The following is a 13980-nucleotide window of genomic DNA, read 5'->3' as shown; positions in this document are numbered from 1 at the left end:
AGTTCTCAGACGCACGCGCAGAGCGCTTTCGCTTTCCGTGACGCGCTCGGCGGGGCTAAGTCCCTCCAGAGAGCGGCGCGCCGAAACAGAGCGACAGGTGAGGAGATCGCAGCAGGTGGGCAGGACCTGCCGGAAGTGTGGAAACCTGGACGATGGCAGCAACCCGTTTGCGAAAAATCGAAAAGTTAAAAAATAAAAACGCGAAACGAAAAGGCACAAGGGGACCACCCTGTGCCCTGCAAAAAAAAAATTTAAGTATTCAAAAAAGATAGTTATGAGGCAGAATTACGCACAGTAGTAGCGAGGGAACTGTTTTCAAATGTTCAAAGTGAAGAACTCTGAGGTAAAAAGATGGCTACTGTAAAACACAGAATCACTGCACTGAGACCCGGCTCATTAGCATAATGAGCCACCTGGCAGCCCCAGTGCATTATTAATTAATACACTCTTTTCCTTTAATGATTTACTTCCACCCCCCCCACCATTATTGATTGTGTTGGTTTTTCATGACTCATCCCCCGCTCCCACACAATCCACCACACTTTTTCCCTGCACACCTGCCAATAAAGCTCGTTTGAATTTGAACTCGGCTATGAATGTGATTGACGAAGAGACAGGAATTTGCAGGACCTCTCCATCTCTCTCTCTCTCCCTCTCTCCCCCTTTCCCTTCCCTTCCCTCTCTTTTCCTCCATCTCTTCTCATCCTCTCCCTTTCTCCCTCTCCCATTCCAGCTTCCGTAAATCATCTCTCTACCTCCCCCCCTCTCTCATTTCCCCCACCTTACCCTACCTTTCACACTTGCTCCTAACCTTCCTCTCCTTCTCCATCCCACTCTTCTCTCCTCTATTACCTTTCTTTCCCTACATCCCTCTCTTCTCTGCTCTCACCTTTCCCCTCTCTTACCCCTCCTCTCTCTCTCTCTCTCCCTCTCCTCCTCCCCCTCACCCTCTCTCTCTCCTCTCTCTCACCTTTTCCCTTATCTCACCCTTCCTCTCTCTCTCCCCCCTCACCACCCCCTCCCCTTACCCCTTCATCTCTCTTTCTCACCTCCTCACCTCACCTCACCCTCACCCCCTCTCTCTCCCCCACCTCTCCTCCTCCTCCTCCCTCCTCCCACCCCCTCCCCCCTCCCCCCTCACCTCTCCCCTCCTCCCTCCCTCCCACCCCTCCCCCGCTCACCTCTCCCCTCCTCCCTCCCTCCTCCCTCCCACCCCTCCCCCTCCCTCCCTCCCTCCCCCTCACCCTCCCCCCGCTCACCTCCCCTCTCTCGGCCGGGGGCCGCTTTCTCGGCCAGCTCCTGGTCGAGCGAGGAGGAGGTGCTGCCCTCCTGGCTGACGGCGGCGCTGTGGGCGGGGCTGTTGCCGGCGGAGACGCGCCGGGGCGAGTCGCAGTTCTGCTTGAGCGTCTGCAGCTTGGCGAGCGGGATGATGTCACAGCCCTGGGGGCGGTGCCAGACGGTGCGCTGGGACGCGGCGCTGTAGTAGTAGAAGCGGGACGTGTTGGGGTCGAACAGCTCCCACCACTGGTTGTCCCCCGTGCGCTTGATCCTCACGCCCTGGGGGGGGTCCCACACGCACTCCCCCGTCAGCAGGTTGGCGTACATGCGCTCCCGCGTCCGCGGCTCGATGATCTCCACCCACTCCAGCCTGCAGGGCGGCGACAGAGAGGGGGGGAGGGGGAGAAACAGAGAGAGAGAGAGTGAGAGAGGGAGGGAGTGTGTGTGTGTGCGCGTGAGTGTGTGTGCATGTGAGTGTGTGTGTGTGTGCGTGTGTGTGCACACTGCGTTTCCTTTGTACAAAAATAAACCAGGAACTTCTGTATACACTCTTAAAATTTATTTTTTAATTAAGGATGAATAGATAGATTTAACTGAATCACAAAATCTAAACATGACGGTTTCCATGACAACCAAGGCCAAAAGCAGAGGGGAAAAAACGAAGGTAAAATAAAAGGGTTTTTTCTCTCTCTCTCTCTCTAGTCAGCTCAAGTTTGCTGCTGATTTCGTGGGGGTGTTGCTGCTCTCTAGTCAGCTCAAGTTTGCTGCTGATTTCGTGGGGGTGTTGCTGCTCTCTAGTCAGCTCAAGTTTGCTGCTGATTTCGTGGGGGTGTTGCTGCTCTCTAGTCAGCTCAAGTTTGCTGCTGATTTCGTGGGGGTGTTGCTGCTCTCTAGTCAGCTCAAGTTTGCTGCTGATTTCGTGGGGGTGTTGCTGCTCTCTAGTCAGCTCAAGTTTGCTGCTGATTTCGTGGGGGTGTTGCTGCTCTCTGCTGCAGAGGCACCAGAGTGCCCCTCTCGTGACCGTCTGTGGGTCTTCAGGCTCGGAGCGACAGGGCTCGACTTCACCACCCACAATCCATCACTTCGTTTTGTTTTCTGCTCGTTTTATCCCCGACGTTTTAATTTATTGTTTCATTTATTATTTATATATATTTCTTTTTTTTTTTTTTGCTGGTTGCCATCAATTCTTTTCAGTGCTTTAGCAAGACATTACCCACCGGAAGCACCGCTCTCTCTCTCTCTCTCTCGCTCAAACGACACGGTCAAGCGGTGGATAGGCAGCTGGTTTTAACGCAAGTCTATGGTATGATGCAGCCGGGGATCGAACCCGTGTCCTTCTGGCTCACATTCGTCAGTCCCCAGAGAGGCTAAATAAGCAGGAAGCGTGAACACGCTGGTCTCGCGGGGGGATAAACAGCCCCAGCAGGCCACACGCCTGCTCTGACACACACACTCGGGGAATGCTGCCCAGTGAGTAAGCAGGGCTGCCTCCCATTGGCCGAGGCCAGCAGAAATGCCTGCGTCCTATTGGCCGGTATACACGCAGCGAATTGTTGTTTCTGTTGGTCCATGCAGGTCCACTCAGAAAGGCTGCTTCTGATTGGTCAATGCAGATATGCACAGAATGGCTGCTTCCCATTGGCCAGTGCTGACACAGAATTATCGCTTCCCATTGGCTAGTACTGACCCCGAATTATCGCTTCCCATTGACCAATTTAGACACAGAATGGCTTAATAGGAAGTAAAAAAGCTTCTATGAATCCTTAAAAAAGCTTCAGCTTGAATTCACTGAAACGTATTTTTAACTTTGACTTTAACTGCGTCAAACTGTCGATAAAGAGAAAAAGTGACACTGTTATTCAATTGTGAGTCAAGGTCAAGGATACAAAATCTCTGCGTCCAGTCTATGGCCTTTTTGATTTTAGAAATTTAGAAAAAATGTTTTCTTTCCCCCCGCATTTTTTATTCATTTATTCATAGTAATATAAATGGCGTTGAGCCACATTTTTCAAACACAGAAACTGGTTTTCCTCGGTGATGTCACTGCGGTCCAAGACACAGCTTACTGAACCATTGTGTAGGATCTCATTAATTTAATGCGCCATAAAATGAGAAGAGAATGGCGCAAATAAATAATAAATAAACGAATAAAGCAGCGTGAAATGGGGGAGATTGGATGGCTGAGCTGTGCTCTCTGGGGGGGGGGGGAGGAGGGGGTCTTTCATCCCCAATCCCCATCATTACTTAACAGGATTAATCACTCCAGAACGGCCTCTTTGTTCTCCAGCGTCTCTACCCAGAGGCCTTTGAGGGGCTATGACCTCACTCGGGCGGGGGCTCGCTCACGGTTGCCCGGGCAACCCCCGGTTCACTCCCCATAACAAACAAACAAACCAGGAAAAACATGGGGGGTGTGGAAGGGGGGCGGGGGGGGGGGGGGAGGGCAGGCGGGGGGGTGAGGGGCGGAGGGGGTCGGGTCGATATTCTGCGTGGTAACAGAAACGGGGGACAGGGGAGCAGCTCGGAACCCCGGAGCAGAGCGAGGCCCAGCAGTGTGTGAGTGAAACGGACTCGGGCTGGAGACAGCCTCGGCTGGAGCGCGTGTGAGTGAAACGGACTCGGGCTGGAGACAGCCTCGGCTGGAGCGCGTGTGAGTGAAACGGACTCGGGCTGGAGACAGCCTCGGCTGGAGCGCGTGTGAGTGAAACGGACTCGGGCTGGAGACAGCCTCGGCTGGAGCGCGTGTGAGTGAAACGGACTCGGGCTGGAGACAGCCTCGGCTGGAGCGCGTGTGAGTGAAACGGACTCGGGCTGGAGACAGCCTCGGCTGGAGCGCATGCTCGCGGTGGGCTGCTCACGGTGGGCCGCGCACCCTGGGCCAGGCCGGGCCGGCGGGGGGTGAGACCCGCAGCGGGACGGGACAGCCTCGCCGCTCAGATCCACTCCCTCCAGAGTTTTCCGGGGGGCCTGCGGGACACGCCCTGCGCAGCCGGGGAGGGTTCCAGACGGGGGTTCGAGCCGGGCCGGGCGTGCCCACGGAGCTCCATACGGACCGCTGCTAAAGAGATGACTCAGCGGATCGATCGCGGAGGCCCCCGCAGCACGGGCGGGGCGGGGCGGGGCGGGGCAGGGCGTGGCGCGTCCATGGCAACAGCCAGACTGACGGGCAGGGCTGAGGGAGGATGCGCCTGATTGGCCGCTCTGTTCAGGTGACATCATCATCATCAATGGCTTTGGCAGCCAGATCCACAGGCTTCCCTCATGATGATGTCACTGATGTGATGATGTCACTGAGTATCGAGGATCATGCAACTTTGGGGGGCTTTTGTTCTCCTCCTGGGGGCCCCTTCACCTCCTAAGCCCCCCCCAGGGAAAACAGCCCAGATCCAACCCTGCTGGGGACAGGGGTAACACATTAGTGAGAGATCTACAATACCCATCAACCTCACACACGCACACACATGCACGCACACACACACTCACATGCATGCACGCACACACACACACACTCAAAGTCACACACACATACACATGCTGACAGGCATGCACACAGAAACACATGCACGCACATGTGCACACACACACTCATACATACACACACACTCAAACTCACACACACACATGCACACACACACACATACCCATACACGTTCAGTACACACACACACACACACACACACACACTAACTGTCAAGCAAACAGTTCCTACTCTCTGGCGGCCGAGGTCGGGGTGGGGCGTAATCCAGGGCTCAGCCCGACCGATCGGCCGGTCGATTGATTGGCTGAACCTCCCCTCCTCGCCGCTCGGATAAGGCAGCGGGGGAGATCGAAGCAGAATCTGCCCCTGGATTTACTGCCCCTGGATTTACTGCCCCTGGCCTCACTCCATTCACCACTGATCAATCAGCACAGTTAACCCTGAACACTGTGACAGCCACTTCTGTCATAGCAGCAGCTGGGTATCCCACAATGCAACAGCTCAACACTACCCTACAGCAGAGTGCACTACACTGCCCTACAGTACAGCACAGTTATAATTTAGACTGCAGTTAAATGAACTCTATGGTTTCATGCAGACGAAAAATGAAGTCAGAATCACTCTATGGCATAATTGTGGACAAGATCAGTCTGATTAGCTCTATGGTATAATGGTACAGAAGAGCAGTCTGATGAACTCTGTGGTATAATGGCAGAGTGGAGAGCAGTATGATTAATGCAATGGTGTAGTGGTAGAGAGGAGCAGTGCGATTCTCTCTATGGTATAATGCGTGTCCAGGGAGCTTCTGTAATGAGATCTTACACACCAGATGGGCCTTGCTTGATTTTGAGAAATCCTAGACTCCCTTAAGGACTACGTCGGGGGGGGAGAACACGCAGACCCAAGCGACCAGGTGAACACACAGACCCGAGCGACCAGGAGAACACACAGACCCAAGCGACCAGGAGAACACGCAGACCCAAGCGACCAGGAGAACACACAGACCCAAGCGACCAGGAGAACACACAGACCCAAGCGACCAGGAGAACACACAGACCCAAGCGACCAGGAGAACACGCAGACCCCCAAGCGACCAGGAGAACACACAGACCCAAGCGACCGGAGAACACGCAGACCCAAGCGACCAGGAGAACACACAGACCCAAGCGACCAGGAGAACACACAGACCCAAGCGACCAGGAGAACACACAGACCCAAGCGACCAGGAGAACACACAGACCCAAGCGACCAGGAGAACACACAGACCCAAGCGACCAGGAGAACACACAGACCCAAGCGACCAGGAGAACACACAGACCCAAGCGACCAGGAGAACACACAGACCCAAGCGACCAGGAGAACACACAGACCCAAGCGACCGGGAGAACACGCAGACCCAAGCGACCAGGAGAACACACAGACCCAAGCGACCAGGAGAACACACAGACCCAAGCGACCAGGAGAACACACAGACCCAAGCGACCAGGAGAACACACAGACCCAAGCGACCGGGAGAACACGCGGACCCGAGCGACCGGGGAAACGCAGCTGTCCCTGAGAGGTAACGGACTCATCAATGAGGGAATTAGCCGCGTTATCGGCCAACATCACTCATCACAGAGAGGCGAATGGACCGCGACAGGCCCGTTACACGGTGAAATATTAAGAGGGACGCCAGACTTAATTGAGCAGTAATTAATCAGCTATAGCTGCTACACACGATCTGGTTTAACTAGGCGAAACACAGCATGAACACAGGCCCAATGTTCCTGTTTCAATGAGACTCATTCTCTGGGAGAAAACACACACTTATGTACACACACACACAAACACACACCGCACCACACAGACACACACACACACACACTTATACGCACACACACACACACCACACCACACCACACACAGACAGAGACACACACACACACACACACACACACACACACACACACACACACACAAACACACACACACACTTATACACACACACACACACACTAAGGCTTCCCAGTGACATGCAAACACACACCTCTGCTCTCTCGCACACGCACGCACAGGTAGCACCTAAAATGCAAATATGCGTAGAAGCGCACGTGCTGAGCTGAACACCACACAGAAACCCCAGGCACCACCCTGCCAGGCCCCAGCACCTGTGGCTAGTGGTTTCCCAAGTCAGTAACCACACAGCATTTTCACCAGCCAAACCCACCCCCCCCAAAAAAAAAAATATATATATATTGGTAATTGGACAGCGTATCTGCATGCATTTGCTTGGGAGTAAGATTTTATTTTAACACAGCCCATCACAGCTATCTCAGCACCCAGCTCCCTTCAGCTGTAGGCAAGCAATAAAACCGTTTTTATTTGCATCACATAATTGTGCACGTTATTTAAAATTCTGGATGCATGCACTCTTCGTTCTCCGCGCTGACACTCAGAGAATATTCATGGGTACATCTGAGTTGCAGTATCGTGTAGGATCACCTCAAATTGACAACTATTTCAGATGTCTTTTTTAAACTACGATTATTTTGACGTTGAAAATGCTTCCAAAAGGTCACCCGTCAAAGTGGCTAGTAAGAGTGACCGAGTCACACTCCCCTGCCGAATTCTACCCACATTTCGCAGGTGGCGGGCGTTAACGTCACCTTGCCCCGTTATGACTCCCCCCCCCCCAACACCCCGCTTTGCAGCAGCTTCATACCGTCATGGGTGGAGCTTATACTCTCAGTCACTGTCTCAAATCCCTGTCTCAACCAATCAGTACGGTTCTTTCTCCACCGAAAATCACACTGACCAATCCCAGCTTCAGTCTCAACCACGGGTGCACATGATTGACAGCTCCACCCAATTTGGGCTTCATGGAGCCCCGACTCACCAAGTAACGGTTCTTCTCCCAACAAAATGGCCGTCAGAGATGGACTCTGACCTTAAGTAGGCTAATTAATCAGGTGGGTAACTTTTTACAGCTGACTCAACATCTTATCTAAGGCATATTTAATCAACATTAACAGTTTAGTTCAGTTGAAAACCATCACAGAGATGAATTCAGTCAACATGACTGTCAAATGCATCATTCTACACTGTCACCAGGGCAAACCCATTGTGAATACATGCGAACAGTACACAGGGGGAAATTTAACAAGACACAATGTTTTCCTCCTCATTCTCCACGACGACTGGGACGAATTTAACCGACGTGAAGTAAACACACATTTGCACCCCATAATGTAATGTATTGCTACTGACACTAATTTAACGGGCGTGAAGATTTACTGGAATAATATTTGACAGCTTCGGTCTCGCGGTATAGGTGTACCTTGTGTTCTTACACTGGCAGTCAGGGGAGGTAAACGCACCACATCATGATGTGTGTGTGTGTGAGGGGGGGGGGGGTTTGGGGGCGGTTGAGATCCGGACTCCTCCTTGTAGCCCGACTCCCCCCCCCCCCCCTTAGTCTGTCTGACGTCCCTACGGAATGGAATCTCTAATGTATCCAGTAGTGGAATGCGTGGTTTCCATGGAGAACGTTGCGCACAGCTGTTTTTTTTCAGAAGTATAATGGTACTGGGGGTTGGGGGTGGGGGGTGGGGGTGTTCAATATACACACAATATCTACAGAACATGTTTATTTTAGGATCTCTCTCTCTCTTTCTCTCTCTCCCTTTTCTTCTTTGGCCTCTGTTCCTGTATCTTTATCTCTTCCCTCTCACTTAAGCATGTGTGTGTGTGTGTGTGTGTGTGTGTGAGAGAGTTAGTGTGTGAGTGTGTGTGTGTGAGTTAGCATGTGAGTGTGTGTGAGTGTATGTGTGTGTGTGTGAGAGTTAGTGTGTGAGTGTGTGTGTGTGAGTTAGCATGTGAGTGTGTGTGAGTGTATGTGTGCGTGTGAGTTAGTGACCTGGGCTGGACTCATCGCCCCGGCAACAGAGGCAGTTGTCATGGATACAGGCTTTGAAGGGGAGGCAGGGATGAGGAGAGGGGTTTGGGGGTGTTTGTGGGTCAACAAGGTCCCTGTGTGTGTTAAGATAGATTCTAACTAGGGCTGTCACCATTATCCAAAAATGAGGTATGAATATTCCTTCTAAAAAAAACATAAGTTTGAATAGACTCGAATACAATGCAATTTTAAGTGTTGAATTACATGCCAGAATTTGACCAACTTTCGGGATGAGCCAATTACGCGTTATGTCCAGAGCACGACAAGCCAATAGAACGAGAGACACAAACAGCACGGGTGCATAGCATAGGTATTTGAACATTAACAGTCAAGTTGAAAAAAAAGTAAACTTGAACATTTGAGATGACTTTTAAGATCTACATACAGTACATTTTCGCAATCAGGGGTACTCATGCATGCCGAAAAGATTAAAAAGCGGTACTTTTACGTCCAATCGAAAAGCGTACATAAAAACTGATGCAATAAAATTGTCAACTGATTTGTTGACAATATTTAGATTTAATTAAGGCACGCAATGTCAATAATTTTGCTCCTGATGAATAATTAAAAATATAGTGCTATTTAAAACTGAAAAGTACTTTCTTGGACCTTTTGGAGAGGGACCCAAGATCAACATTGTTTTGACGTTATCCTGCCAAAATGCTACAACTCCCAAAACACTAGCATGGAAAAAGAAAAAGGGTAAAGCTAACGTAACTGCTTACGCGTTTCATGCCAATGTCAGGCCTGCAGGATTTGCCACGAAACAGCGGACGGTTCCACTCGCAAAGAGGCCAGTGCCAATATCTTTTACGTCCAGCGGGGGAAAATATCGCAACACGGAACCAGGCATGAAGTCGAAAGTGCCGTGTCCCTCAAGTAACAGCTAAACTGGGGGATTTATTTCTGATTTAACACAAAGGGAGACGGCTGCAATAAAGGCACGCCACGTTTCTTTTTTTCGCATTCGAATTTAAATTTTCACGCTCGAATGTCATTTGTTTTTTTTAACAATTTGAATAGCATTCGAATATCGAATCATCGTTTGACAGCCCTAATGCTGACTGACCGATTCTGACTGGATTCAGTGCCCAGAAAGGACGCCTGTATCGCACGCACCTCCGTTCAGGAAGAGTTCGATACAGAGCGGAATCAGTGCTTAAACAGAAAGAGAATCAGAGAGGAACTCAACGCTCGAATCCAAATGGAACAAAATCTTAGCCTGAATACAGTCAAAGCGAGAATCAGAACACAATCACTACCCAGACCGGAAGAGAAACAAAGAAGCTTCCGAATTATGGCAGGTGTTCATGGGGTGTGTGTGAACGTCTGTGTGCATATGGGTGTGTGTGAGTGTGTTTTGGGATATATTTGAAGGGTTGTGAGGGGTGAAGCCGACTCTTGAACCCAGTGCACAATTTTAATATTTGTGTATCTGTTTGTTTGTGGTGAATTATTCATTGGTGACCAAACAGCTCTCTTTGTTCCAACGTCTCTTCCACGTGTGAATAATGAGGTTTATAATGGCATTAATAACTGCCGCTAACGTTTCTAGGGCACTAATTAGCATACTTCTTGAATTGCGCTTCCCACTGTAAAGTAAAGCTGACGCTAATTCCACATCCAGATGAACAGCGGTAAATAAGCAGAGCATAAACTACAACACGCTGGCCTACTAACCACCCGCACTAATCCCATCATTTCACAGTTTCAGTGTGTGAATGTGAAAATTGCACATACACAGACACACACATACACCCAAAGCACACACACACACACACACACTCACACACACACACACACTGCTCACCTGGAGGAACACACACACACACACACACACACACTCCTACAAGACCCGCCACTGTCACAGCGAGGAAAAAAACCGAAGACAAAGCCCGATTGGCCAATCAGCCGCGTGAGGCAGCGGTAGAGCATCTCAATGTCAGGACACTACTGAGCCATAACACCCCTGACACCCCTCCTGAAAAAACAGGAGACAAGATGTTCAGAGAAGAGGAAATCAAATAAAAGGAGGCGAATCAGGTTGCCCTGGGGAAGGCGGGGGGGGGGGGGGGGTATTAGAGAGGAAAAGTTGTGGGCTGTGAACGACTTGCTGTTAATGACCGCAGCGTCTGGTTTGGGATGTCCGCTGCCTAACTGTCACACCAGCACATCTCTCCGAGAGAGACAAAAGAGAGAGAAATATTATATTTTGACACATAGCCTAACTCTGCAACACCCGCAATTAACGGACAGAGGGAAATAAACAGAGAAACAGAGAGGAGAGGAGAGGGGAGGAGAGAAACAAGAAGAAAGAGTACCGGGGGAAGCAGAGGGTGGGGTACGTGGAGAAAGGGATTGCATTATATTTCACCTTAATTATTAATGCACTTTTTTTTTTCAAGAGCCCATGTGCGTTCCTGTGTGTATACACACAAGTGTATGTGTGAGGTGTGTGTGTGTGTGTGTAAGTGTGTGGGTGTGTGAGGTATGAGTGTATGTGTGCTTGCATATTTACACATCAGAGTGCATATGTAATGCATGTGTGCACTTGCAAGCATGCATGGACATGGCTGTGAGTGCATGTGTGTGTATCTGTGTGTGTGTGTGTGTGTGTGTGTGTGCATGTCCGTACATGCATGTATTTGTATGTGCGTGTGTCTGAGCATGTGGGTGTCTGTGGGGGTATATATTGTATGCATGTGCGGGTGTGTATGTGCGTGTGAGGTGTGAGTGTGTATGTGTGTGTGTGTGTATGTGTGTGAGGTAGGAGCATGTGTGTGCGTTTGTGTGTATGTGTGTGTGTGTGTGTGAGTATGTGTGTGTGTGTATGTGTGAGGTATGAGTGTGTGGGTGTGCGAGGTAGGAGCATGTGTGTGTGTGTGTGTGTGTGTGCGAGGGCGGGGCCTCTTTAGTGATGAGTCAGAGCTGGGCGGGGCCTTTTTAGTGATGAGTCTGAGCTAGGCAGTCGTATCATTATCGCCCCCCCCCCCACACACATACACACACACACACACTCTCACACACACACCACACACACTACACACAAACACACACATGCACAAACTATACACACACCCACACACACTATACACATAGTCATTCAAAAACACACGCACACACACTGTATACACAGACAAACACAGTCACCTCACCCTGTCAACCCCCCTCTCAGATTAACCACAGCAAAAGCATGGGGGGGGGGGGAAGAGAAGAAAGAGAAGGTGATAAGAATAAATGGGATGGGGGAGAGAGAGACAGAGGGACAGAGAGAGAGACAGAGCGAAAAAGAGGAATGGAGAGAGACAGATGGAGAGAGAGAGAGAGGTTGTGCATTACTGAACTCACTGGTGTGTGACTGGCCTCCCTTCCCCCATCCCCCTTATATGAGTCCCCCCCCCTCCCCACCCAGAATCCTCCTGTGAGGGAACATAACCCTCAAACTCCAATTACACCCGAGGCTCATTTCCCCTGCTGATCTCCAGGTCACTCACACATCACCAACACAAGCAGGACTTATTATCATTATAGCCATTATTATTATTATTGCTATTATAGCCATTACACATAAACAGCAGCCATCTGAGCCGGGCTCTAACTCTGACTACTGACAAACACTCTGTGTGTGTGTGTGTGCATGTGTGTGTGTGTGTGTTTGTGTGTTTGAGTGTGTGTAGTTCACTCTCAGTGTGTAGTTTACTCTCTGTGTAGGTTATTCTCAGTGTGTAGTTCACTCTCAGTGTGTAGTTTACTCTCAGTGTGCAGTTTACTCTCTGTGTAGGTTACTCTCAGTATGTAGTTTACTCTCAGTGTGCAGTTTACTCTGTGTAGTTTACTCTCAGTGTGTAGTTTACTCTCAGTGTGTAGTGTACTCTCAGTGTGTAGTTCCCTCTCAGTGTGTAGTTTACTCTCAGCGTGTAGTTTACTCTCAGTGTGTAGTTTACTCTCAGTGTGTAGTTTACTTTTGGTGCCTTTAACGTGACTTTGGATAAAAAGCTTCTGCCCAAGTGAATAAATGTAGTTCCTTACTTTAACACAATCCCCACTTAAATTGAGCTTTTTCCGTCTCTCTCCTTCTCTCTCCCTCTCTCTCTCTGTCTCTCTCTCTCTCTCTCTCCCCCCCCTCTCTCTCTGTTTCTCTCTCTCTCTTCCCCCCTCCTCAACTCTCTCTCTCTCTGTCTGGGTTAATGAGACGGGGCAATAGGATGTCATTATGGGTCGCTGCTGCTATCCGATCAATGAGGGGGGCAAATGGGGTGGGCGGAGCCATGGGGTGGGGGTGGGGGGTCGGGAAGCTTGGGGGGGAGGGTGGTGGACTTGAGGGGGGGCAGAGCCTTGGGACACCACAGAAAAAGACAGAAGTGTGAAGAGGAGGAGAGGGGAAGGAGGAGGGAGGTCGGGAGGATGATGAAGAAAAGGAAAAGAATGAGAAAGAGAATGACAGGGGAGCGGGGTGGGCGGGGGGGTTAGGGTTAGGGGTGGGGGGGCAGAAGGACAATGAAGGACACCCATGCTCAGTCATGCACCCCCCCCCACACAGAAAAACAGGATGGAACCCCCAAAAATCCCAAACGTGTGAGGAATGAGGCAGCAGCGTGGGAAAGAGCTGGAGTGCCACACACTTCCATCTTTACTTACTCATTTACTCATTTACTCATTTACTACTGCACTGCATGTAGACGCAAAGATTTTATATGTGAGTGTGCGTGTGTGTGTCAGTGTGCATGTGTGTGTACATGTGTGGGTGTGTTTGTGTGTGTGTGAGAGTTTATATGCATATATGGACATGGTTATGTCTTCTGGTTCATGGAAGGTTTCTGCTGGCCAGATGCAATGTGCAGTATCAGCAGAGTTCAGCTATGCTCCAGATGCACACGCGTGTGTGCGTATGCATGTGTTTATGCATGGAGGCCCACGCGCGCAGCATGCGTGTGCGGCACATACTGATCCCTCGCTGTTCCCCCGAAAAGCCAGGAAGGAGGTGAAGCCGAAAAAAAATCATTTCCACATCAAAGGGCAGAGAATAGAGTCAGTCTGTTCTCCTCCTGCAGGAGGGTCTGAAGCCTGTTCTCCTCTCCTCTCCTCCTGCAGGAGGGTCTGAAGCCTGTTCTGTTCTCCTCTCCTCCTGCAGGAGGGTCTGAAGCCTGTTCTGTTCTCCTCTCCTCCTGCAGGAGGGTCTGAAGCCTGTTCTGTTCTCCTCTCCTCCTGCAGGAGGGTCTGAAGCCTGTTCTGTTCTCCTCTCCTCCTGCAGGAGGGTCTGAAGCCTGTTCTCCTCTCCTCCTGCAGG

General features: G+C 50.6%; 1 protein-coding gene across 1 annotated transcript in view; it reads right to left on the bottom strand.

Moving 5' to 3' along the window:
• Nucleotides 1–13980, bottom strand: part of arhgap39 (Rho GTPase activating protein 39) — a 69819-nt gene that overhangs the window by 29717 nt on the left and 26122 nt on the right. Inside the window, exon 3 of the mRNA XM_064334408.1 lies at nt 1260–1648. Coding sequence (XP_064190478.1) covers nt 1260–1648 — 389 coding nt within the window. The remainder of the gene's footprint in view (nt 1–1259; nt 1649–13980) is intronic.

Source organism: Anguilla rostrata, chromosome 4, assembly GCF_018555375.3.
Source record: "Anguilla rostrata isolate EN2019 chromosome 4, ASM1855537v3, whole genome shotgun sequence".
Taxonomy (NCBI): domain Eukaryota; kingdom Metazoa; phylum Chordata; class Actinopteri; order Anguilliformes; family Anguillidae; genus Anguilla; species Anguilla rostrata.
The sequence above is the reverse complement of the archived record's forward strand: the minus strand, read 5'-3'. Positions and strand labels throughout refer to the sequence as shown.